Source organism: Salvelinus namaycush, chromosome 38, assembly GCF_016432855.1.
Source record: "Salvelinus namaycush isolate Seneca chromosome 38, SaNama_1.0, whole genome shotgun sequence".
Lineage (NCBI taxonomy): Eukaryota > Metazoa > Chordata > Actinopteri > Salmoniformes > Salmonidae > Salvelinus > Salvelinus namaycush.
Window position 1 is genome coordinate 11,914,373 of NC_052344.1, and position 24,729 is coordinate 11,939,101.

Consider the following 24,729-nt stretch of genomic DNA (forward strand, 5'->3'; position numbering starts at 1 on the left):
TCTGAAATGTGATGAACTTGGGAAGTATCTGGTGTGATGGACTATCAGTATAATTCCTCTCCTTTCACTAAACCCGTCTCCTTTTAATGATTTATTTGACCTTTACTTTACCAGGCAGGTCAATTAATATGAAATTCATGTTTACAATGACGGCCGGTCTCCAATGACAGCTTCTCCCCTCTCTAGCTCTTGTGTTGTCACCCCCTGCTCCAGCATGGACCTTGGAGTGACCCATCGTCAACGCCACAACCCTGTTGACAGCATCTGTCGTAAGCTGCAGACCATCCAGCGGCACGACCGTGAGGTTAACCCCTCCTCACCCTTCCAGATTCCAAAATTCACTTCCAGCAGCTACGACAGCCCCCAGTCCGGCCTGCGCCGCAACCTGGAAGTCATCCTGAAGAAGCGCGAGAGGGAGGGGCTGTTAACCCCCAAGGGTTCACCCCAGCTTCCCAGGAGCTCCCACTGTCCCAACTCCACCCCAGTCAACTCCACCATGAACCCCCCAACCCCAGTCAATGCTAAGTTTACCATAACGAGTAATCCTGGGGAGTGGAGGGGGGTAGGGGTGGGGTTAGGAGGGCAAGGGAGGGGATGGCAGAGGAACTGCTCCACCCCAGCTGTCCAGACTGGAGAGACTTTTTTCAGCTTCTCAGGGTCTGACGGCAGTGAGAGGCACAGGACCCCATCTCTGTCTCACACTCACACACCTGCACAGAGCCTGCTGTCCTACAACCTCAACTTCTGCTCGTCGGACTCCACGGCCAACCTGCTGCAGTGTGAGCTGCCTTACCCGGCCCTGGTTGTCAAGAGACTGTCCATGGGAGACGGTAAGGGGAATACACACACTCACTATGGGATTACGAAAGCACTTCTCAGTTCTTAGTGAACAATGACATCAATGATAGACTATTGATCACAGGAGGTTAAGAGCATTCCTCAGGCCTCTCACACACTCCTTTCCATTCGCCATCTCTTCTTATGTCACACACCAGTATGTACGTTTTATTATGTTGCCTCAAGGAATGTTATGCAACAGACAGAAGAACAATCATGTTTATTGGCCACTGATGTCGGCTGATGAAGTGGCCATTGGCCAGTGTAGTTACAGAAAGTGTGTGTGTTTAGGAGCCATGTCCTCTGAGAACCAGAAGGAGATGATGGCTGAGGTCAGTCTGATCTGTGAAGAGGATTTACTAGACACCATTTTCCATGTTTGTGACACCCAGCGCAGAGGTACGCACTCGCTCACATACAGCATTAAACTCTCAAAGTATCAAATATATATTGAGCACAGAAAGTACACTCAAAATATCAAATCGAGCACATTGTGGAGTACACACTCTTCTATCCCGACTCACCGTATCGAACACGCATAATGAGGCACAATCTCATACACACACTCACTGTGATAAAGTTTTGTTAAAAAGGCGGCCAATAATTTACGCCACAGGGGTGTAGCCAGGTCTACTTTCTTTTCTTTGTTTCTGAAGCAGTCAATGATGTGATACAAGTGCTCTAGATTCCCTGTGGGTGGTTGTCTCTTCACAGTCCTGTTTTGTTTACTAAAAGCTGTTACTGAAAGAACCTCAGGCGGAGGAAGGAGATTGCTATGACGCCTGGAGAGGTCCCTTACCATGCTAGTCACCAGACTGACTACAGTAACCCAGTCAATTACTATGGTAAAGACAGTAACCTGGCCACCTCCTGCTCCTTCAGGTAAGGTGTACGTGTCTCGTATCGTGGACTACCTGCGTCACACCACCAGCCGTGGTTCTGAGGACAGTGGGCTGGAGGACCTGTGTAATATGCTGGACCCGGAGCACAAAGATGTCTCCATAGACCTGGACACCTACCACGCCATCATGAAGGAGTGGATCGATGACTGCAGAAAGAATGGGTACTGGAGCTGTTTTCTGTGTCCCCCCCCAAATGGCACTCTTCCGTTTTATAGTGCACTACTTTTGACCAGGACTGTGGTCAAACATAGTGCACTACATAGCAGTGCATGTCGTCTTGTCCCACTTTCACCTGTAGAGGGTGCTGTGTTCTAGTTCATGTGTTCTGTCACAAGGGCAAAAGCATATCAAATTTGCAGCCGAATATTCTCATCAGAGCTTGTTGTCTATTAGATAAGCTTTTGTAACTATTGTGTTGTAACAGATACATTAACCTCTGCATTCCTGCGTGTGTGTAAGTAAGCCTGTGATATTGTGTGACTATGTAATGTCATGTTTCTGGGTGTCTGTCTCCTTGTCTTCACCACAACCACAGGGACGACACACCAGAGGACCTGACTCAAGAGTCTGTCAGACTCCGAGACAGCCTGTCAGGTGAGTTGATTCAGACATACAGTGCCTGCAAAAGTATTCATCCCCCCCTTCGCGTTTTTCCTATTTTGTTGCATTACAACCTGTAATTTAAATGGATTTTTATTTGGAATTCATGTAACGGACATACACAAAATAGTCCAAATTGACGAAGTGAAATGAAAAAAAATTACTTACATTTATTTTTTTTACGGAAAAGTAGTGCGTGCGTATGTATTCACCCCCTTTGCTATGAAGCCCCTAAATAAGATCTGGTGCAACCAATTACCTTCAGAAGTCACATAATTAGTTAGATTGCACAAAGGTGGATTTTATTTAAGTGTCACATGATCTGTCACATGATCTCAGTGCATATATACACCTGTTCTGAAAGGCCCCAGAGTCTGCAACAACACTAAGCAAGCGGCACCATGAAGACCAAGGAGCTCTCCAAACAGGTCAGGGACAAAGTTGTGGATAAGTACAGATCAGGGTTGTTATAAAAAAATATCAGTAACTTTGAACATCCCACGGAGCACCATTAAATCCATTATTAAAAAATGGAAGAATATGGCACCACGACAAACCTGCCAAGAGAGGGCTGTCCACCAAAACTCACGGACCAGACAAGGAGGGCCTTAATCAGAGAGGCAACAAAGAGACCAAAGATAACCCTGAAGGAGCTGCAAAAAGCTCCACAGCAGAGATTGGAATATCTGCCCATAGGACCACTATAAGCCGTACGCTCCACAGAGCTGGGCTTTATGGAAGATTGTCCATAAACAAGCTATTGCTTAAAGAGAAAAAAAAGCAAACGCGTTTGGTGTTTGCCGAAAGGCATGTGGAAGACTCCCCAAACATATGGAGGAAGGTACTCTGGTCAGATGAGACTAAAATTGAGCTTTTTGGCCATCAAGGAAAAATACCTCATCACCCTGAGAACACCATCCTCACAGGGAGGCATGGTGGCAGCATCATGCTGTGGGGATGTTTTTCATCGGCAGGGACTGTGAAACTGGTCCCTGTGAAACATGAATGAATGATGGATGGCGCTAAATGCAGGGAAATTCTTGAGGGAAACCTGTTTGTCTTCCAGAGATTTGAGACTGGGGTGGAGGTTCACCTTCCAGCAGGACAATGACCCTAAGCATACTGCTAAAGCAACACTCGAGTGGTTTAAGGGGAAACATTTAAATGTCTTTGAATGGCCTAGTCAAAGCCCAAACCGCAATCCATTTGAGAATCTGTGGTATGACGTAAAGATTGCTGTACAGCAGCGGAACCCATCCAACTTGAAGGAGCTGGAGCAGTTTTGCCTTGAAGAATGGGCAAAAATCCCAGTGGCTAGATGTGCCAAGCTTATAGATACATACCCCAAGAGACTTGTAGCTGTAATTGCTGCAAAAGGCTCTGCAAAGTATTGACTTTGAAGGGGTGAATAGTTATGCACGCTCAAGTTTTTGTTGTTGTCTTGTATCACAAGAAAAAATATTTTGCATCTTCAAAGTGGTAGGCATGTTGTGTACATCAAATGATACAACCCCCCCCAAAAAATATATTTTAATTCCAGGTTGTAATAGGAAAAATGCAAAGGGGGTGAATACTTTCGCAAGCTACTGTATAGTCTGTCAGACTCTTTTTTTTCTTGTACCATTTCTCCAAGTAGCTCTCTCTCTCTCGCTACACCACTCACTCACTCTCTTACACACATAACGTCTCATTTTAGCAAGTCAATGTATTTTCTCCCTCATTCTCTCTTTAAGCATAGACCACTTCTCTCACTCAATCTCTCTTCTCTCCATCAGCTAAGAGGTCTGTCCTGCTGAACATGACCTCAGGCAGTCTGGAGGCATTTGGAGGGGAGGTGTCACGAGCAGACCTGTAAGTAATGCTCGTGTTCATGTGTGCGTGCAATTGTCCAATTTGACTAACCGTGTTTTACCCTGAATGTGACTGTGTTTTTCTCCCCAGTGAGACGTCAGACCTGGTGTTCTGTGTGACTGACCTGCAGTTCAGTAACCAGAAGCTTCAGGAGGAGGTGAGGAAGCTGAAGCAGAATGTGGAGACCATGGAGGACCATAACCAGAAACTAGCAGAGGAGAACGAGGAGCTCAAGTCACAGGCCAGACTGTATGGATTGTACACACAGTCACGCATACACATACTTTTGAGATGCCTGCCTTCCTATTCCGCCTTCTCTCAATTGAACCTCCTATTAGGCCCCACATACACACACCCAAGTATAATGTCCCTCTCTCCCCCCTGTAGAGGCCAGCAGCTGGCCCAGAAGGAGAAGATGTTGAAGGATGAGGTGGAGGAGATGAAGATGAGTCTGAGCTGTACAGAGGAGGGCAGGGCCAGGGCCTCGGCTCAGACCAAACATATGGTATATATTCACACACACTACTTCACTGTCATGCTATTCAACTATCTACGCTGAACAAAAGTATAAACTCAACATGCAACAATTTAATTTTTTTTACAGACTTACAGTTCATGTAAGGAAATAGTCTTTTTTTTTTTTTATATAAATTCATTAGGCCCTAATCTATGGAATTTAAATGACTGGGAATACAGATTTGAATATGTTGGTCGCAGATACCTTAAAGAAAAGGTGGGGGCGTGGATCAGAAAACCAGTCAGTATCTGGTGTCACCACCATTTGCTTCATGCAGCGAGACACATCTCCTTTGCATAGAGTTGAGCAGGCTGTTGATTGTGGCCTGTGGAATGTTGTCCCACTCCACTGGAACACGCTGTCGTGTACGTCGATCCAGAGCATCCCAAATATGCTCAATGGGTGACATGTCTGAGTATGCAGACCATGGAAGAACTGGGACATTTTCAGCTTCCAGGAATTGTGTACAGATCCTTGCGACATGGGGCCGTGCATTATCATGCTGAAACATGAGGTGATGCGGCTGAGTGGCACGACAATGGGCCTCGGGATCTCGTCACGGTATCTCTGTGCATTCAAATTGCCATCTATAAAATGCAATTGTGTTCATTGTCCATAGCTTATGCCTACCCATAACATAACTCCACCACCACCATGGGGCACTCTGTACACAACGTTGAAATCAGCGAACCACTCGCCCACACAACGCCATGTCTGCCATCTGCCCAGCACAGTTGAAACCAGGATTCATCACTGAAGAGCACACTTCCCCAGCGTGCCGGTAGCCATCGAAAGTGAGCATTTGCCCACTGAAGTCGGTTATGACTCCGAACTGCAGTCAGGTCAAGACCCTTGTTGGGACTACGAGCACGCAGATTAACTTCCCTGAGAAGGTTTCTGAGAGTTTGTGCTGACATACTTCGGTTGTGTAAACCCACAGTTTCATTAGCTCTCTGTGTGTTTGGTCTCAGACGTTCCCGCTGGTGAAGAAGACCGAATGTGAAGGTCCTGAGCTGGTGCAGTTACACGTGGTCTGCGGTTGTGAGGACATACTGCCAAATTCTCTAAAACGACAGAGGCGGCTTTTAGTAGAGAACTTAACATAACTTGCAACAGCTCTGGTGGACATTCCTGTAGTCAGCATGCCAATTGCATGCGCCCTGAACTTGACACATCTGTGGCATTGTGTTGTGACAAAACTGCACATTTTAGTGGCCTTTTATTGTCCCCAGCACATGGTGCACCTATGTAATATCATGCTGTTTAATCAGCTTCTTGATATGCCACACCTGTCAGGTGGATGGATTATCTTGGCAGTGGAGAAATGCTCACTAACAGGGATGTAAACAAATTTGTGGACAGAATTTGACAAATACGTTTTTTTGTTTGTATGGAACATTTTATGGGATCTTTTATTTCGGCTCATAAAACAACACTTTAAATGTTTCATTTTATATTTTTGTTCAGTGCATATTGAAAACAGGTGCTTCCACACAGTTGAGGCTCCTGAGTTAATTTAGGGTAATCTATAAAGATGCTGGATAGGCCATTCTTTTGGCTACCATGGCTATGCCGCCATAGGATGATAATGCCCCTGTCCACGAGGCACAAGTGGTCACTGAATGGTTTGTTGAGCATGAAAATGAAGTGAACCATATGCCACGGCAATCTCAGTTACCAGATCTCAACTCAATTGAACACTTATAGGAGTTTCTGGAGCGGCGCCTGAGACAGCATTTTCCACCATCAACAAAACCCCAAATTATGGAACCTCTCGTGGAAGAAGTGTGTCGCATCCCTCCAATAGAGTTTTAGAGACTTGTAGAATCTATGCCAAGGTGCACTGAAGTTGTTCTGTCTCGTTTTGGTGTTTCCTTTGGCTGTTACCTGTATCCAACTAACTATACAACGTCCACAGTCATACTAACTCAACATCTCCCCAACAGGAGAGAGAGAACCAGAGTCTGATTGCAAAGATAAGCTGTCTTCAGGATGAGGTACTGTACTGGATACCTTTCTCTCCACACGGAACCCCTTTCATCAAGATCTACATTGATCTTGGGTCATTTCATTACTTTATCATGTATTTAATCGGAGGCATCTTAAAGGCACCTCAAGTGCTTCTACGTGGTTGTCATTCCTTTTAATGAGAGATTTGATTTGGTGGCGAGTCATCAGGGTTGTGCTCTCCGACCAATCAGTGTCATTGATCAGTTAAGTGCTTACAAGGGAGAAACAACCACAAAGCAGCAGGACTATCTGCTTCCCCTGGGAACTTCCTGTCTGCTGTTTTTCCAGGATCTTGGACAGTTTTTCCCAACCCTGGTCCTCGAGTACCCACAACAGTACACAGTTTCGTTGTAGCCCTTGACAAACACCTCATTCAACTCATTGAGGGCTTGATGATTAGTTGACAAGTTGAATCAGGTGTGTTTGTCCAGGGTTCCAATAAAAATGTGTACTGTTGGGGGTGTTGGAGGACCAGGGTTGGGAAACACGGATTTAGGAAATGCCGTTCCATGGCTATCTACACTAATGTACCGTGTCCACTTTTAACTGACATGGTAGGGTAAAATAAGGCATCTCTCCCTCCTCCTCCTCCCTACCTGTGGACTAGAACATCAAGGTCACCATGGAGATGGATGACCTCCAGAAGAGGATGATTGAACTGTGTGACCTAAACGCTGAGCTGCAGGTGGGTCCACATAACTGTATTAAACAAGCTATTGTACTGTCGAGGGAATAAGCAATTCAAGGTAGGCAACTAGAAAGCGGTTTCCTGGAAACAAATTAAGCCTAGTTCTCAACTTTAAAAAATCACTTTCAATTAAGATTCTCCATTTTTAGAATGCTTCTTAGTTCAGGACTAGGCTTAATCTGTTTCTGGTCAACTGTGCCTAGAAGTAAAGGTTGTGTGAATGTTTGTTTTGCCTTTCATGGTCTTCTGAAAAGTCCTGGATTGCAGTGCTATGGACCTACGTAACTGGCCTTTAGGATCAAAGTGATCCCCACGCCTGCTCCTGATTGGTCTGTCTGTGTGTTGTGGATGAGTGCCAGTGGTGTCATGGTGTAGTGTCTGCTCTCTCATCCACAGGTCCAAAACCATTCCTTTGATGCTGTCGTGAGTGAGAAGGAATCTCTCATATTCCAGGTCAGTATCATCTGAATAAAAAAACAAAGCATTTCTTTATAGTACTTTTTGTTCGGTAACTGTTCAGTAATGAATAAAGATGGGTCATTGTTGTAGTCGGGCTGTCCCCTACTGTACATTCTCTATGATAACACGGCTGAACAGAGCGAAAGTCACATTGTAGATTGGGTCCTTAGATCAGTAATAACCCAGGCTTCAGGGCATGGTCTGTTGATCTGTTCATTCATATGACTGTACATTTAGAACGTTTCAGAGACATTGTCCTGGGGGAAATATGATAATCAAGAATATTGCTGTCATGTTGTCTCCCCTCTACAGAAGTGCAGACAGATTGAGGAGCTGAAGGCTACAGTGATGGAGTACTCATCAGTCACAGAGGTGAGGAGGCTGTCTGGAAATCATTACCCTATCCCAAATCTCCCCTTAGCCCCTACTCCCATGCACTAGATCATAAAGGAGTGGATGTGTACACGCAGCAACGCTGTTTCTGAACTGCCGACCAGAGAGCTCTGCAAAATGATTTCTGTCTCTCTCAGCAAAGCCCTATATGATATGCATGTCTTTCTGTCTATCTGTCAGCTGCAGTGAATATGTATTAGCTGCAGTAGTAGTGGTGTTATCTAACCGTGTTTGATGTCTGTTGTCTCTGACAGCTGTTGAGAGCAGACAAGACCAAGCTGGAGAGCCAGATACACATGATGCCGCCAGACATGGCAGTGTAAGTACACTGTACTAGAGGTGGAGCCTTGACTGGTCTAGTAGCAGGATTGGGGAATGCTGTGTATTCTGTTAACTATTTCCTTTTGTCTTCGTAGTTTGGTTCTCTTTCTCTTCTTTCTCTCTCTCTTTCTCTCTCTCTCTCTTTCTCTGTGGGATGATCCTTTTTTTGCATTCTCTTATTGTCTCTCGCTCTCCCTCTTGCAGTGCAGGTATCTCCCTGTCGGTGGCGTACAGGTTGAACCACAGCACTTCAGGATCCCTGCAGACAGAACTGGCCCTTGCTCAAACACCTCCGGAGGTCAGTTAAATATCCACTTGTTCCATGTTTGCAGCCTGTGAATTGAACACCCACTCTCTCTGTTTGAGTACGCTCACACCTTTGAGAACCAATCCACTGTATTCACCCAAATCATCAGCTCCAGGGACCCTATTATGCTATAGTTTACTGAAACCATCAGCCTATCCGCTTCAGGGTTAATGACCAAGTCGTGTCTTATTTCCAGGGTGCGGCGTGTGTGTCGCCGCTGAGCTTTGCATCTGTGCTAGATGAGTCTCTGGACAGGGAGGTGTTAGTGCTCCTGCAGGGCCCCACACCTGACCAGATGTCCCTGGAGTTCAAGAGCCTCATCAACAAACTGGTACTCTATACAGCAGACATTGTCCCAATTGTACACTATAGATACAGCAGTCCTGATAATTCATTCGATATCTTCAGCCCTTACTGTCCTAATTATGCACTCAATACACTATGCAGGGACTGGTATCTAAGCAGCACACATTTCAAAAGCATGAAGAAGCATGGAGAAAACTACTTTTTGTGCATCTATGATGTCATTGTTCTATGATTGTGGTGTAGATGCATGACTCATTTTCTTCCGTAGAAAATTGAATTGATTAGTACTTAAAGTAGTTACACGGATAGCCTGAAACACATTGTTTTTCTGGTTGTTTTCAGAAGAGAGATTTTAAGGACGAGGGCCTCTCCATCTTGTCAACCCTCAGAGGACTCATACACCACTATGGAGGACCAGGGGCTAGTAAAGACCCCAGACTGCAGGTGAGGGGCATACACACACACTATCTCGATCTCACGCAGGCACACACACTCTCGCTCTCCCTCTCTCGTTCTCACTCCTTCTTTCTGTCCTCTCTCATTCTCTTCCTCTCTCTTCCCCTCTCATTCTCTTTCTCTTCCTCTCTCTTCCCCTCTCATTCTCTTTCTCTTCCTCTCTCTTCCCCTCATTCTCTTTCTCTTCCTCTCTCTTCCCCTCATTCTCTTTCTCTTCCTCTCTCTTCCCCTCTCATTCTCTTTCTCTTCCTCTCTCTTCCCCTCTCATTCTCTTTCTCTTCCTCTCTCTTCCCCTCTCTTCCTCTTCCTCTCTCTTCCCCTCATTCTCTTTCTCTCATTCTCTTTCTCTTCCTCTCTCTTCCCCTCATTCTCTTTCTCTTCCCCTCATTCTCTTTCTCTTTCTCTTCCTCTCTCTTCCTCTCTTCCCCTCATTCTCTTTCTCTTCCCCTCTCTTCCTCTCTTCCCCTCATTCTCTTTCTCTTCCCCTCTCTTCCTCTCTTCCCCTCATTCTCTTTCTCTTCCCCTCTCTTCCCCTCATTCTCTTTCTCTTCCCCTCATTCTCTTTCTCTTCCCCTCCCCCTCATTCTCTTTCTCTTCCCCTCATTCTCTTTCTCTTCCCCTCATTCTCTTTCTCTTCCCCTCATTCTCTTTCTCTTCCCCTCTCTTCCCCTCATTCTCTTTCTCTTCCCCTCTCTTCCCCTCATTCTCTTTCTCTTCCCCTCATTCTCTTTCTCTTCCCCTCATTCTCTTTCTCTTCCCCTCATTCTCTTTCTCTTCCCCTCATTCTCTTTCTCTTCCCCTCATTCTCTTTCTCTTTCCCTCTCTTCCCCTCATTCTCTTTCTCTTCCCCTCATTCTCTTTCTCTTCCCCTCATTCTCTTTCTCTTCCCCTCATTCTCTTTCTCTTCCCCTCATTCTCTTTCTCTTCCCCTCATTCTCTTTCTCTTCCCCTCTCTTCCCCTCATTCTCTTTCTCTTCCCCTCATTCTCTTTCTCTTCCCCTCATTCTCTTTCTCTTCCCCTCTCTTCCCCTCATTCTCTTTCTCTTCCCCTCATTCTCTTTCTCTTTCCCTCTCTTCCCCTCATTCTCTTTCTCTTTCCCTCTCTTCCCCTCATTCTCTTTCTCTTCCCCTCATTCTCTTTCTCTTCCCCTCATTCTCTTTCTCTTCCCCTCTCTTCCCCTCTCTTCCCCTCATTCTCTTTCTCTTCCCCTCATTCTCTTTCTCTTCCCCTCATTCTCTTTCTCTTCCCCTCATTCTCTTTCTCTTCCCCTCATTCTCTTTCTCTTCCCCTCATTCTCTTTCTCTTCCCCTCATTCTCTTTCTCTTCCCCTCATTCTCTTTCTCTTCCCCTCTCTTCCCCTCATTCTCTTTCTCTTCCCCTCATTCTCTTTCTCTTCCCCTCATTCTCTTTCTCTTCCCCTCTCTTGCTCACTCTCTCCCTCATTCTCTCACTATTTTTCTATTGCTCTCTCTCCCTCACTCACACACTAGAGAGCCATTCGAGTGGATGTATCAACCCTCTATCCAGCTCAGTGGTAGAGGAGGATGTTACTGAGTCACTCTGTACCAGAGAACTCTCTAGGTGTTTGTGTGTGTAGGTATCCTGGGGGTCACATCTGTACCAAAGCAGAGGTTGGTGTTTCTCTAGGTTCAGAGATTCAAGAGAAGAGAGCAAATACCTTTTGGTTTTCCATCATATTGCTTTTCACTTATCCTGTTCTTTCAGATCAGTGCAGAATGCAGATACAGGAAATGAGACAGGGAATGGAGCAATTAGGCTATTGAGATGCCACCTACGGAGTTCAATGTGGAGAGTAGGGAGGAGTTTGAGCTGAATAGGACTCTCTCTGCCCGTAGCTTTTAGAGGATTACATAATATGGCTGTTCTCTCTCTCCTCTCCAGAGGTCCTTAATCTAAAATGTTATATAACAATCTCTATCCCATCAATGCCTATTAATGCAGCGTGGCTTAGTTAGTGTGCTGTAGTGTAAATTTAGTCTTTCTCGCAACACACACACACTCTCGCTCTCTCGGTCTTTGTCACCTCCCTCTGCCACCCTCTGTCTCTCTCTTTCATTCCCCCCTCTCTCCCTCCCTGTCACTCTATTCACTCCCTTTCCTCTCTCTCACCTCCTTTCTCTCTCCAATCTGCATTCGTCAGACACGTCCAGAGTAAACATTCTTCTTGAGTAAAGAGTGAGTGCAGTAGTGTCACTGACTGTGACTAAGAGATGGACATACTTTACTGTACATCTAGTACCGCTGGATAGGCTGTCTGACTGCCTGAGACCCTGTAGCTCCAGGAAGAGGCTGACTCCCTGCGCTTTCTCCCCCACAGGCGGTGCAGTCTGAGCTGGATCAGAGGAGGACGGAGTGGGGCCTCAGCCTGGAGCAGTTGGACCAGTACACCGACTCCCTGGAGAACGAACTGATCAAGATGGCCAACAGCATAAGGAGGTCCCGCACTGAGATACTACACCTGTCAGTCAGGTGAGTGGGGGTTGAGCGTGTGCCTGTTGGAAGTGAGGGTCAAGAGGAACTAGTGCTGCTTTTCTCTCACTGGTCAAGTAGATTTTGCGGGTCTTGTATAAGAAAGGTTTACAGTGTGGAGGGAGGGGCTGTCATTGTCTAAGAAGATACAGGCTCTGTACAGGAGGGATCTAGGGAGGAATCTGGTCATATTTGGTTGCTTCCCTCTGCTCTCCCGAAGTCTCTGTGCTCTGGGTCTGACTGGGTGACCTTTAACCTGTCTAAGTAGTGGTTGGGTCCTGGCCCAGTATGGCTCTCTGTCTGTAGCTGCCTCACTGCCACGTGGGCCCGTTCCACACTGCCGCCCTGCTCTGGAGGATAAAATGGGGGAGGGGGGCGTTATCAGGCCAGGCTGTGGGAACGTTGTCTGGGCTAGCCAGCTGTGCACAGGCCCTCTGGACTAGTCTGGGACTGGGTGTTAGGAGCTGTCCAATACTGGAAGTTAGGAGCTCTGGAGAGCCCCTATCATCCTAGTACAGGCTGGGCAACAGCAGCATGGGACACTGCATGGGCCTGCGGATTGGGTACAGTATGTTATGTTATGGACCCTTCACTACGCTATCAATGGGCTGGGTGAGAGTGAATCTGTTAATTTGCATTGTAGTCACTGGATGCATGTTTGCCATGGTTTCAGAAGTATTTGTGGCTAGTGACCCTTTTTGTTGTTGATGTTTTTGGGAGTGTGTTGCTTTACTTGTCTGTGTGTAAATATGTGTGTAATTTACGTGGGTCTGTCTGTGCAGGGTTCAGGAGCAGGAGAATCAGAAGCGGCAGCTGCGTGAAGAGTTGGACCAGCTAAATACACCGGGGGACAGCAGGGAGGCCAGCTGCCAGACCCCCGACGAGGACACACAGGTAGGAGGGGGAGAGATATGGAGGGAAGAGGTAGACGGGATAGCAGAGACTAGCTGTGAAACCCCTGACCCTGATGATCCACAGGTAGGACTAATTGAGAGATGGGGGAAGAGGTGTCCCCTGTGCGCCACAGATGGCATGTAGCTTTTGAATAACTGTAGAATGTATGGGAGAAAGATGTCGGGTATAGTGGATATTGGGCTACTGTTAGGACACAGGCATTGAGAGCCATGGAACATAGCAGAGAATAGGACTCGGATTCAGATGGTGAATAGTTGTATAACTTTGGAGTACGTTTTCCATCCAGATGGAGAGGCTGTTTAATAGAGATGCTAAAGGATGGAGTGGGAGGCTGAGTGGACACTTTGAACACTTTCTGATCAGGAGAAATATTCTGTGATGTTATTTTGTGAGTGCCTTTATTGTCTATTATCGGCCGTAGGCATAGATCTAGGATCGGTTTACCATCTCCCCAACCTTAACTATTAGGGAGGAGAAACGCACAATTGATCTTAGATCAGCATTCCCGGGAAAATGTGACTTCATCCTACTCCATGTTTGATTTGCTGTTAAACTCATAAACCTCACATTAGCACTTTGAACAGGCTCCATTCTATGTATATATCTATCATTTATTTAAGTAGGGACAGATGCAATTAAAACATTGATGCATTGAATAAACAAGTAACTTTATCCTACTGTTTGTTTTTGTATTCATTAGCCTTTTTAGACAGTTTTTCCTGTGCTCTTTGGTGTTTAGGCAGAGTTACTGAAAAACCTCTTTCTGCTAATGTGAAAAATGCTTTAGAAATCGATTTGATCGATTCCCTGAACAGGTTTTAATTCAGTTTATTTACTTTGTCAGGCTGGGGAGGACCTGGACTGGGACGAGGAGTTTGTCCTCCAAGACTTCCTGAAGAACGAGGGGGTGGAGATGTACAGGGACTTCAAGAGTCGGGAGACGGGACCGACGGAGGAGGACAGACTGACAGAGAGGGGGGACCAGCCTGGGGAGTTTGTGGAGAGGTGGACCGTGGTGGGGGGAGAGGGACCAGAGGGGGGACTGAGGGGGATCTCCCTTCTCTCTCCTCTCTCGGAACAAAGTGAACCCGACCAGACGGAGGGAGAGGATCTGAGAGGTGAGTGAGTAGGATTCCACAGATTAGTAATCATGATATCTTATTATAACTCCATATTGGGCTGTATTTTAGTGAGTGTACAGGAGTTCCTGTAAGGTCTTTCTCTGGTTCTGAGCTACTGAAACACTGGGTAAACCAGGGGTTAGTGAGTTCGTCAAAAGCCTGTGTGGATTACCCCTGTAATCCTTGGAGTCACAGAGCACTCAGCCACCCTTGAAGAACCAGACCCACACAGCCCTCTGGGGTTTGTGGCAAGGACAGCCATAGATGGCCAGGGTCTCCAGCTAGGGACCTCTTAGTGTGTGTCCTGGTTAAAAGCCCCTAGACGACCCAGCCTGTCTGTCTGTGTGTGGTTTGTTGGCAAGTCTTCTAGGCCCCAGCCTTCTATGGCCAGGTGTTAAAGTCATCCAAACCCAGTGGAAGTGGTCTGGCATCACCGGCTGCCAGAACCCAAAGAATGTGGTTTACTGCCTCTAAACCCACTCTAACACAGACAGGGAGTTTAATGGGCTAATAATATGGTCTATGATGGTAGTGGGTGGGGCTTAGTTTGACCTTGCCAGTGACCCCAGCTGAATATCACGGAGATGATTTTCAACTTTAACTAATTAGCTTTTCTTCTTCCTTCCGGTCTCTCCCTTCACCCCCCCCTCTCCCTTTTTTCTCTCTCAGAAACCACAGCGGCAACAGATGGTGACCAGAGAGTGAACAGTCTATCCCCACAGGTAGATGGCAGTCTTTAAAACCTCTTACTCTGTATGTAACCTTAATGTGTCAGTGTGCTTTAAAGCTTTTCTCTGGATTCGTTTTCTGGTTGTCCACTGCAGACTTGACTGGTGGTTGTTTGTCATATAAAAGAATTGGTGTTCATTTGAGTAGAACCCCCACCTTGGAACATTGCTTTGAATGGGGATGTCCCTTCTATCATGTAGATCTACGTAGTCGTCGGAGTGCATGTGACCGTATGTGGTGGTGATAGTTTTAAGAGGCCACTTCTTCCTTTGGTGCTGGTGGGCAGGAAAAGGGGGAATGGTCAAATACTTTGAACATGCATCCTTCCCTCGCCTCTTCCTTGAATGAATCAACTATCTATCCTGATCACTCTGGTTTTGTGTAGCTTTTACCAGTCCTGTCATGTCTGATCAGTGACCACTCCAAGGAAGGAACAGAGTAAGGAAGCATTGGAACAGGAGCAGAAGTGTGAACCACACCTCGGTGAATAGACAACAGGACATGGACCAATCTAGGCTGGAACACACACTCTTTCCATCTTCCTCTCTCATGCTTTTTACTTTCCTCCCACTTGACAAACTCATACAACCTTGCTTTTATTCATTAGTTCAAGATAGACTAAATGGAATGGCTCATCTTCTGAAGTCGAGCTTTCTTACTTAATCGGATGGATAGGGAATGGACAGTGACTCACACTGATACAGAGGTGATGTAAGAGGTTTTCTATGCTTTGTTGTTGGGTAAGCAAAGGCACTGTTGCTTGCCAGTCTGATATCGCTACATCCTTTCACATTAACTGAATGGACAGGTGGCTGTTATGTATTGATGCTCGTCTGTTGATCATATTCATACTTTTTCTTTCTTTTTTAAATGATCTGTATGTGTTGTGCCTCAGGGTGCCAAACTACCAGAATGCTTTGGGCCTGAGGACGCCCACCAGCATGCTGTTGACACCGAGGAGCATCCACTCCCTCCCTCCCACTCTTCTCTATCGGGTAAGACCGACTCTCTCTTCCTCCCCTCTGATCAGTCTTTTTCTCTCTGCACCCTGTAATCCCTGACTCTCTCTAGCCTGCAACTACAGCCAATTAGTATCTCTCTTCATGCATTCAGTATATTTCATTGAGTTGGATGGCTCTCTCCAATGCCGTTTCACTTATGACTCCTCCTCACCCTTTTGTCCAGATGCAATGAGCCCTGACACCATAGTGCCCCTTCAAGACACACCTCAGCCTGGCTCACCAGAACATGACAGGACCATCACTGCTAGGAACAGTCCACCCCCCAGGCTGGCTGAGATGGTATCTCCCAGCTGCACTTACCCTGTGATAGATGAGACCATTTTACTGACTGGCAGGTGAGATCAGAGCTCTGTGGCTTTTACAGTACAGTCGTAGTTTCGGTGTGAGTGCACTGTAGCATGCTTCTCTTCCTCTCTGGACACATTTGCCAGTCAAATGAGTGTTTTTCAAGTTGAATGAGGGAAATGTTGGCTGTGTAATTGGGCCCCTTTAGCGACACTTTGCATACCCACGATGCACCTGTAATCGGGGCTGGGGCAGTGACTTTGCTGTCATAGGTTTGCGCAGTCAGTCAGTGACCCCAGCTGCTTCCTACTATCTGAGAGAGATAAGCACACCCCAAATCATTTCTCTGGTTGGACTCCAAGCAACACATACTGACCTTTCACCTTTCTCTCGGGGTCAGCCCCCAGCAGACAGACGGCAGTGAAAGAGGAAAAGGAGAGGACATCACCACCTCAACCAATATGAGTGACACACAGGTCAGTACAATACACAGGAAGTATTTTACTGATGGCACAATGATGTGAAAACTAACTTCCTTCATTGACAGTCACAACCACTGTGACACCATCTCTCGCCTCTTTGACTTCCTCTTTTCTATCGCTCTCTCTTTCCCTCTTTTACTCTCACTCTGTTCATTCTCTTCCTGGTTGGGCTGAGTGGTGCTGTGTTGTGGATGGGATGGAGGGGTATGGACAGGGGCTGGTCGGCTGAGGGTTGTGCCAAGAGCGGAGGGGGTTAGGGTGGAGTGGGACCCATGGTCCCTTCCTCCTGTGAGTATTCTGCTCCAGTTGCTTCACTGCACACTTTGCTAAGGGAGGCAAGTATGACTTATTTGGTTCCTTCATCCAGATTGTGTGCATAGGATGTTATGTCTGTGTAATAATAGTCTTTATGTTTACGTGTATACCGTTGTGTAGTCGACTAAACGTTTCTCTATATTTTCTGAGACGATTTGTGTTTGGTTATTTCAGTGTTGTCCCAGGGGTTAGCTGTGAGTCCATCGACCGACAGACATGCTATTTCTGTTATTCCAGTCTCCTGCTCTGTGTAGGCACAGTGGGGTGGCACTCCCAGAGGGAGCCAACATATTTCTTCGAATAGAGTTAAGAGTGCAGGTTTCATCTGTCTGGGGTGAGGATTAGCATTTAGAGCTGGATCTGTGTGTCAGTTTGGTAGACTGGAGAGTAGTGAAAGAGCAGGTAGCCTAGCGGTTAGAGCGTTGGGCCAGTAACCGAAAGGTTGCTAGTTCGAATCCCTGAGCCAGGTGAAAAATCTCTGTGCTCTTGAGCAAGGAAGTAAACCCTAATTGCTCAAGGGTCGCCATTGATGATGGCTGACCCTGACTGTGACCCAACTCTCTGAGGGTGTCTTGGAGAGAAAAAACACAGGAGAAGGAAGTTATTATTATGTTTCTGTTTGTAGGCTAGTAATCAAGTTTGACTTATGTGAGTTTATAAAACTCAAGTTAACTATAAGGATTAACAACCATAACCGGGATCCCAGGACTGGGATATTACAATATTTTCCCCGAATGTCGTACTAATGCAATTCCACAAAATATACAACATGTGCAGCAGCAGATTGGCAAAACAATTAAATAGCACATTATCCAAGCAGGTTGTTGCATGGAATCCTAGTATATATACTTCACACTGTCGCCATAAATTAAAATCACACACATAATTGACACTGCCGGACTGCACAGAGACCCGAACCAGTTTAGAGGTTGCTGTTATCAAAAGCATGTCAAAATACCGCTAGAACTTTTCCCGGCTTCACTGCGCTGCCCATATGAGAGCTTCCTTAGAGAATGTGGGATCAACAAATGTTATGAGAATAGATATGGATATTTGTTTTTAGAGTTGATCCCCATTTTAAGATGCCTTGAAATGTAAACAATTTCCTCATCTCACTGTTATTCATGAGCTGACCTGCTATCTGCATAATCCTCAACTCGATTTAGCCAAATATAAGATATTATGTCATTTAGTTGGTTATTTAGCAAGCTCAGCAGCTTTGGGGCTTTGACTTTTGTTTGACTGCCGTTGCAAAGTTTGTATGCTTCGAAAACGCTTTTAGCCTACTCAGGGTGCGTCCTGAGCGTGCCGTGTCGCGATAGCCTGGCCCTCGCTCTAGCCTACTATTGAAATGCGCTGAATTAATTGAGGAACATAATAACGCTCCGAATTCATGAACGGCTATTCAATTCACAACAATGTCATTGGCTATCAAAGTTACTCTATCATTACTAAATATCAGTTTCACTTACTGTGAAATCTTTACATAGGCTAGTGGCGCAGCCAAGCCGGCAATGCAGACAATCTTATTTTGGGAGAACCCTGGTATAGTGAGTGACTAAATGTTGGTTTTAAACAGTTGATATAGGCACTTCCTATATTTCCTACGATTTTTACCGGTATTTCCTGGGACTCTTGGGATAAATATGAATTATTCCCGATATTGAAACTTGGTTGAACACACTTAAACCTTTTATAATCCCTTTATGAACACTTAATGACACATGGCAACATCAGCTTTGCCAGTCTGGCAGTTATTCAGTAGCAGGAAACGAAGACACTGGCGTTATTGGCCAAATCTGCCTGACATCATCACCCTGTTTGCTTATAAATTATGCAATGTCCTGGACTGGATGTTGCATGAATAAATGCAACAGTCTTGGATTGTCCTGTGTCCTCGCTTCTGAATAACCGTTTTGTTTAGAAACATGGGTTGTGTAGAGTTTAAAAGCTTCATAGATAATACATAAAAGGGATCTGGATCCAGCTTGTATCTGTTTTGCAGTGGGATTTGAGTTTGGTTTTTATAGCGTCATTCTCTTCTTGATTGTTATGCACAGTTCCATTACCCAACAACCACTCATAGCATAGCTCTGCGCTCGAGTATCCAGCTTTATATAGTCTAGTGCCTTCCGCTCTTACCTAGCTGTAGTGTGTTCTGTATTCCACCGCCCCCACTACTTACTGCCCTGCCAGTGTAAATGCGTTTTGCACACACACACACACACACACACACACACACACAGCTGCTCTCCACCAACCAGCACATTATGTAAGAAATGAGCGTTCTCCATCCTTTATATTCACTGTACAGAGCAGAGATAACACTCTGATGCCATGGGACAGGTACGGTATGCAATTTTGCGCACGTGTCACACTTTTTAATCATTAACTTCCTCTGACGAGTAGTGCTGAAAGTATGTTACAAGGCCACTTGCATTCATCTCTCACCTCTTTCTTTCTTTCTCTCTCTCTCTCTCAGAAGGTAACCAAGGACCAGCTGGCTGAGAGAGTGCTAGCAGAGGACAGGTGAGTGTGTATACATGATTGTGTCCTAGTTACATGATGGAAGTAGTGTACTTTTCTCTGACATATGCTGTCTGTGTGCTGAGATGTATTTTCTGTTAGGAGGTTAATGTTGACCTTTGTTTGAAATGTTTAGAACGTTGTGATAGAGGCACATGGTAGTGAATTGCTGCAGCGCTCTCGTGTGTGTGTGTTCCAGCACCAGCCTGTTACCAGTACTGGAGGAGGAGGAGGAGGGCATACAGGAGTCGGTGGTGCAGGTGCCTACCGTGGAAGTGGACTTGTCAGGTAGGAGGAAATACTGGAGCTATGGCCTCCTGCCAAGTGTGTGTGCGTGCGTTTGCATGTGTATAACACTTCTTTCACCGGCTCTACAGGGACAGTCAATCTGGCAGAGAACGGAGGCTCTCGGACCATGGATGGACTGAATGTTGCGCTCACTGACCCATCACAGGGTTCAAGGGATGCTATGACACCTGACCCCTCAGGAGCCAAAATTGACTCCCTGGTTCTCAGGAGCAAGTTCAAGAAGGAACTGGTGAGCTGTCTATTTAATGATATATGGCTCCCTGTCTCAAATGGCACCCTAATCCCTAGTGCACTACAAGGAGTTCTGATCAAAAGGAGTGCACTAATCATTTGAGATGAGAGCTCTGAGATGGTGAGAACTTTGCATAAATAGTATCATGACCTTGTGAAAATGTTGTCTTTCCTGCCTTGTTTGGGAGTGAACATTCTTTCACTTAAGTCGACTGCTTATCTACACAGGGAAGCACTTCACAGCGCTCTGGCAGAATGGATGATTGTACAGATCTAGCTAGGTATACTGTAGTACTATGTGACATTGGTTACTGGATACAGTCTGCTAGATCGTTAGAATCGTGTGTGTCTGGGGCGGCGGATAACAGCGAGACCGAGAAGTGTGTGTACAGTGAGGGAGAAGTGTGTGTGTGTGTGTGTGTGTGTGTACGGAGTGTGTAACGTTCACCACAATCATCCAGGAGCTGTCTCGCAGTATGGATGTCATCGAGGAAGGGAAGGTACAAGAGGACCTGAGTGAAACCAGTGTTACCACAGAGAAGGACAGTGAGTTAACCCCAGATACCTCAGCTGATAACGTTCCTAATATTGTAATACTTGTATAAGTCTAATTACTGACTGAAGTCAAAATTTAAATTGTCACGTTGTGTGGTTGATTAGAAAACGATATCAATCTATTTCTATTGTAAAAGAGAGAATAGCAAGACAAATGTTTCTCTCTCTCTGTTTCTCTGTGTGTGTCGTACCAGTTGAAACCTCTGTTGTTTCTGAGGACTCAACTGTAGGGGACAGAAGCAGGTAGGTTGCTCAACATACAGTACCTCACATTTTAAAGATGCATTGCAAGATAATAATATAAATGCTCTCAGGTACTGCGACACTCATAGCTGTTTTCTAGTGACACATACTGTTTTCCTCATTGCAGCCTGTCCCCTAACGACAAGGAGATTGAGGTAGTGGTAAGCTTTCCAACATTTTCTTTCTCTTGATTATCTCTCTGTATGTACCATCATAGAGCTAAGGCTGTGTTGTCTACCTGTCAGACGGAGTTCCAGCGCCTGTCCCTGGGCTTTAAGTGTGACCTGTTCACCCTGGAGAAGAGGCTGAGGCTGGAGGAGAGGTCACGGGACCTGGCCGAGGAGAACGTCCGGAGGGAGGTGTCCAGTTGCCAGGGACTACTACAGGTGAGAGGAAGGGACTGGGTAGAAGGGAGACTTCAACCACATGTAAAGGGACAGGTTGAAGAGGGAGACACAGGAGTGAGGTGTCCAAATGTAGCTGTCAGGACCTGCTACAGGTGAGAGGGGTATACAATTTCCTTTTTACCTTCCTCGCGTCTGCTCTACCCAGGCCCTGGCCCCTCTGTGTGAGGATGATAACCAGTCTATGGAGATCATCCAGAGACTTCAGAAGAACCTGGACGTCCTCATCCAGTCCATGACCAGAGTGTCCAGTCGCTCAGAGATGCTGGGCGCCATACACCAGGTACAGTACAACTGAATTGCGTGATTTGTCCCCCTCTCTCCTCACCTTTTGAGGAGAGTCATATAGGTAGACGGTGTAGGTCGGCGTCTGTGTGACGTCTCTCTCCCCCTCCAGGAGTCTCGTACAGGCAAGGCAGTAGAGATAATGGTCCAGCATGTAGAGAACCTGAGGAGGATGTACACTAAGGAACACGCTGAGCTCACTGAGCTGAGGGAGAACATGTTGCAGAACGAGAGGTCCTTCGGCTCCCACTCTGGAGGAACACACTCCGGTGAGGGACACACACACACACACACACACACACACACACCTCTATCTTATGTTTCTTTCTAATATGGAATATTTTTCCTTTTAGATGATTTCAGAGGCAAGAAGCAATCTGGAGCAACATCCTATAAGGTAGGTCAGTTTAGGCTCAGTTTATATGATAATGTGCTGCTGTTTTAGTCACTGTAGTAATCACTGTCTGGGCATCTGTACACTGTCTTGTATTGTTTCCCTATTCCTCCTTTCGTCAGGCATCAGCCCGACGGGTCAGCATAGCAGCTATCCCCCGGTCCGGTGGTGGAGGGGGACCCATGCATTTTGACATGCCTAATAAACTGCAGGACACCACGGAGGCGGAGAGACTCACCCGCAGATCTCCCTGGTAGGTAGACTGCAGCACTGTGTGGGGGAAGTGGGGAGTTGTTGAAGTATATTTAAAACGCAGTCTTGACCCTGTTTTGCAAAACAAATGATTTCCGAGGAAGACATTTCGATCTAGGTGTTTGTAAATTAGGGGCCTTTGTTAAAACTTGCGGGATGTGTTGTGTGGAATGTGTATGCATGTGGTGTGGTTACAGGAATGTGACAGGGAAGAGCACGGGGCGTCCTCCTCTAAAGCGCTTTGTTAGCTCCGGGGCTTGGGTTGAGACTGACGAGCCCTCACTCATGATGCTGATGAAGGGGTAAGGGCTGATATCGGCTGTGTGGCAGAAGCGCGCGCGTCGCACTTTACCTCAACCTGAAAACAAACATTCTGCATTTAATTTGCCCAACCATGTACTGTATGTATGTATGTAACAAGTCTGTAGGAGAACAACCTGCGTACATAACAGGCGCATGTGGAGCATTGACTGCAGAGTATCTGTGTGCATGCCCTAAGCATGTATGTAACAAAATGTGGGTCCTAAGTGTGTGTGTGTGAGACATGCATTACAGAGTGTCTATGTATTTTTGTGTGTGTGAACCATGCATGCCCACCCCGTCCCACAGGCCTGCCTACGACGCAGACTCTCCTTCAGATGAGGAGAGGAGGGAAGTGCCTGTTCAGAGGAAGTCCAGTCTCACTGAGCTGGGCAACAAAATCACTGCCCTGATTATGCCCAACAAGACGTTAGTAGTGAACCAACCACTAGTGTTTCACTACCATCTACAGCCAGGCAGCACTGCTTTTTACTGCTGCGTAGCTGGTTAGGCTTAGTAGCTTCTCTGCCGCTCCTGAGCCTTATACACTTTTCACACCATCGTGCCCACCTGAACTGTACTGTGCTGGCTCAGTTTTTTCCGCCAACTACCGTGGATGCGTAACGAGGCCAGAGCAGTACAGTTCGGCTTGGCTCAGTAGTGTGAAAAGGGTTCTAGATGCTGTAGCCTGGATTGTTGTCTGATTTAGCCAACTGCTTGACAAATCTAAAGCGGTTGGTTAAATCATAAGCCAATCTGGCTTCCAGGCTGTGCTGCTTTAAATCCAGGGAGCCAGACTGGTCCAGATTGACTGAGCAGAAAGACAGGTGTAAGCAATATACCTGGTCTAGAGCAAACGCTTTGTGAATCTGTCCCCTGAGACAAAGCAGTCTCTGGACATGTGGTTCTGGTTTCTGCTTCAACCAAACTCTCCTTCAGCTCTAATCTCTTCCATCCATTCCCATCAGGAGAAATAGTGTGCCTTTGTGTGTCCTGGGGAGTGTATGTGAGACATGTATCGCCTCGCCGCTCAACATGCTCTAGTGCTGTTTTTCTATTTTCTGTGTACCAGGTGTGTGCTAGAGAACGCTTTGGAGTGGTGGTCAGTCCACGCTGCTAACACCATCCTAACTTAGCCTAGGCGCCAGTCTTTCTGCATCGCTACATCACTGCTTTGGGAAGACGGACAGACAGCTGGCTAAAGCAGACTGACTGTCTCATCCAGACATTAGCTTGGCTTCGGCTAAGTCATACTTTGGCGTCCATTCTAAATCGTCTCTTTCCCTCTCTCCCACTCTCTCTCCAGTCCCATCCTGGCAGAGCAGGCCGCAGCAGCCCCGTGTTTGGGCTACTCCTCCCGGCCTGCGTCTGCAGCCAGCGGGTCCCGGGGACTGTGGCTCTGGCTGGCCCTAGTAGTGGTCCTAGCAGGCCTCCTGGCCCTCCTAGCCAGCCTGGTGCTGCAGCCGGCCGTGGATGGAGCGCCCGTGGGGACCGGGGACTCCTGGGTGACCATCCAGCAGCTCCTGTGGCCCTACACAGGGCTGAGGCACAACGGACAGCCACCGGTTTAGAGGGGCTGTGGCCCCAGCAGACAGGGATGGACGGGCAGGCACCTGGGTATGGTCAACCCCTGGAAGGTCTTCTGCAACTTGAACCATCACGTGTGTTAGACTAGTTAGTGTGTGAAGACAGAAGCAGTCGGTGTGTTGGTACTTGGACTACTGACCACCACAGATTTCCTATTGGTGCCTGGAGACATTCTACAGCGCCGTTACGGAAAGGGGATTGTAATGTTGGCAGATCAAGTCAAGGAGGACACCAGCATTGGGCTGTCCAATCATGTAATGGACTTCAGCGCATGCTATCCAATCACATCACACCTTTGAGCGTTTGTTGGTCCATCCTATGGACATCAACATGCTTGCTCGTGGACAGTGGATTTAGCCGTTTTTACTTTTTAAAACACATTTCATAGTAAACTTCTGAATCTATTATGGCATTTGCGGTTGCCTGAAGAGGCCACCATTTTAACAATTAAAATGCAATTTTTTTATGTTTTAATTTATCGTTTGACAGCGGGGATATGTGTATATCTATTATATTGCGTCTGTTTTTGTTACAAACTCACACAAATGGTTTTTACTCTACTTCTTTAAGTGCTCACTTATGAAATTCATCCACTTTTGTATGTTCCAAAGACGGGGAGTCAAACTTTACACAATA

At 46.5% G+C, this 24,729-nt stretch overlaps 1 protein-coding gene across 1 annotated transcript; it reads left to right on the forward strand.

Annotated features, from left to right (window-relative positions):
- The first annotated feature begins 214 nt into the window (after window positions 1-214).
- On the forward strand, window positions 215-24,727 carry LOC120031830 (inositol 1,4,5-triphosphate receptor associated 2-like). Its single transcript, XM_038977651.1, has 34 exons — window positions 215-830; window positions 1,129-1,236; window positions 1,720-1,900; window positions 2,275-2,333; window positions 4,115-4,190; window positions 4,281-4,439; window positions 4,578-4,695; window positions 6,654-6,704; window positions 7,325-7,402; window positions 7,802-7,858; window positions 8,177-8,236; window positions 8,512-8,576; window positions 8,783-8,876; window positions 9,082-9,216; window positions 9,534-9,635; window positions 11,987-12,138; window positions 12,921-13,116; window positions 13,898-14,171; window positions 14,844-14,896; window positions 15,799-15,898; window positions 16,089-16,260; window positions 16,611-16,686; window positions 19,490-19,536; window positions 19,733-19,821; window positions 19,911-20,071; window positions 20,535-20,619; window positions 20,823-20,871; window positions 20,999-21,026; window positions 21,117-21,257; window positions 21,424-21,558; window positions 21,673-21,829; window positions 21,914-21,957; window positions 22,077-22,207; window positions 23,813-24,727. Exons 1-34 carry the CDS (start codon window positions 215-217, stop codon window positions 24,075-24,077), a joined length of 4,314 nt encoding a protein of 1,437 aa, XP_038833579.1. The 3' UTR covers window positions 24,078-24,727.
- Window positions 24,728-24,729: the final 2 nt, after the last annotated feature.